Here is a 2,121-nt window from a genome sequence, read left to right as displayed (position 1 = left end):
CCAAAAGCCTCAGGAGTCGCCCACTCTCCCGGTGTCCACAGCTACCGACAGCAGCTACTACACCAACCAACAACACCCGGCGGGTGGTGGCGGCGGCGGCGGCGGCGGCTCGCCCTACGCGCACATGGGTTCCTACCAGTACCACGCCAGCGGCCTCAACAACGTCCCGTTTTCAGCCAAGAGCGGCTACGATCTGGGCTACACCGCCGCCTACACCTCTTACGCGCCCTACGGGACCAGTTCGTCCCCGGCCAACAACGAACCTGGTATGCTTAAAGTTGGCATCACGGGTGCCAAATCGGTCTAGTTACTGGGGGGTGGGGGCGGATAAAAATGTTTGGGGCGGGATCTATCTGGAGCCCTGGCCTTTCACATTGCTTGCTCCCTGCTCGCCTCGCGCCCTTTACCCTCCTAAATCTTCAATCGGCCGAGGGTCACCGGATACGTCCCTCAGGAGGTGGGACCTCAGGTGGTGGCACCAGGCGGCCTCGTCAGCCGAGGTGCATGCCTCACGGTAGCCTCATTTCCCTACCACCTGCTGCTCCTCTATCCAAGGTTTGCGCCGGTCTTCCCCTTCCCAGGAGGGGCCAGCTCCCGGGTTCGTTGGCGGCATGGGTCGGAGCGTTGCAAAGTTGCGCCAGAGCTCAAAGCAGCGTCTCCAATAGCCCGCCTCCCGGCTTAGGCAAAGTTCCACTTTACCCTCCCTGCGGGCGGGCACTCCTGGGCTCCCACGGTTGCATGTTTCTCACGATTCCATTTCATTGCAGAGAAGGAAGACCTCGAGCCTGAAATCCGGATAGTAAACGGGAAGCCAAAGAAAGTCCGGAAACCTCGAACCATCTACTCCAGTTTCCAGCTGGCGGCTCTTCAGCGGCGTTTCCAAAAGACTCAATACCTGGCACTTCCCGAGCGAGCTGAGCTGGCGGCGTCTCTGGGCCTCACCCAGACTCAGGTGAGGGTTCACGGCCTGGGAGGCATGAGGAGGGCACTGGCCTGGGATGGCCGGGAAGCAGGCAGGTTGAGGACTATGTTTTTCTTAAGTAATTTTAAGAATTTCGAGGCCGCGCCTTGGACCTTTTACGCCCGAAGCTGACATCCCCCAGGTGATGTGATGGAAGGGAAGTGCCAGTGTGGGCAGAAATCGCGTGCCAAGTTGTCCTTCTGCGCACTGCTGATTAAGCGGGTACAACAGTTGGCCCTCTTGACCCCCTCCGCGGTCACTATCAGTCTCCGTGCACACACATCGGCTGTCTCGGTTTGTTGTTATTGTTGTTTTGAGAATACCGCTCCTAGGAACAGACACAGCCTCCAAGGCCGCGGCACGTGATCCGGTTACCTGCCCAGGCTGACAATCCACCCCACTCCCACCCCGCGCCCCTTAGCGGCGGTCTTCCTAAGATTCCTCCCTTCCCCTATCCCAGGCCGAGTTTCCTCCACTAATGCTCAGGTCCCTTTTCCACAAAGGTCAAAATCTGGTTCCAGAACCGCCGATCCAAGTTCAAGAAGATGTGGAAAAGCGGTGAGATCCCTTCGGAGCAGCACCCGGGGGCCAGCGCTTCGCCACCTTGTGCTTCGCCGCCGGCCTCGGCGCCGGCCTCCTGGGACTTCGGCGCGCCGCAGCGAATGGGGGGCGGCGGCGGCGGCCCGGGCAGCGGCGGCAGCGGGGCGGGCAGCTCCGGGTCCAGCCCAAGCAGCGCGGCCTCGGCGTTCCTGGGCAACTACCCGTGGTACCACCAGGCCTCCGGCTCCGCTTCGCACCTGCAGGCCGCCGCGCCGCTGCTGCACCCGACGCAAACCCCGCAGCCACACCACCACCATCATCACCACCACGGTGGCGGCGGGGGCGCCCCGGTGAGCGCTGGAACGATCTTCTAACCCCCGGAGACCGCGCCAGAGACTGAGAGTGCAGAGACCAGTTATCCTCACTGCTCGTCCCCAGAGCCAGAGGGTCCTTCCGTCCGGCCCGAGGATGCCACCCACCACTCGCGGAGGTGGCGGCCCGAGATGGCCTGCCCCCAGGCCCTGCTACCCTCGGGGACTGGAAGGCGTGTTCTCGCGCGCCTGGCTCCTCTCGGAGAAACCCGGCATCCGCTGGAGAAACCCTGCCACGGCGGCCTTGCC

General features: G+C 62.8%; 1 protein-coding gene across 1 annotated transcript in view; it reads left to right on the top strand.

Moving 5' to 3' along the window:
* Positions 1-1,875, top strand: part of DLX2 (distal-less homeobox 2) — a 109,414-nt gene extending 107,539 nt beyond the window's left edge. Inside the window, exons 8-10 of the mRNA XM_010843848.1 lie at positions 8-266; positions 768-952; positions 1,465-1,875. Of these exons, the coding sequence (XP_010842150.1) occupies positions 8-266; positions 768-952; positions 1,465-1,875 (855 nt within the window). The remainder of the gene's footprint in view (positions 1-7; positions 267-767; positions 953-1,464) is intronic.
* The last annotated feature ends 246 nt before the right edge of the window (positions 1,876-2,121 follow it).

Source organism: Bison bison, unplaced genomic scaffold (assembly GCF_000754665.1).
Source record: "Bison bison bison isolate TAMUID 2011002044 unplaced genomic scaffold, Bison_UMD1.0 scf7180017864190, whole genome shotgun sequence".
In the NCBI taxonomy this organism is placed as follows: Eukaryota; Metazoa; Chordata; class Mammalia; order Artiodactyla; family Bovidae; genus Bison; species Bison bison.
Note: the sequence above shows the minus strand (reverse complement) of the source record. Positions and strands in the feature narration are given on the sequence as shown.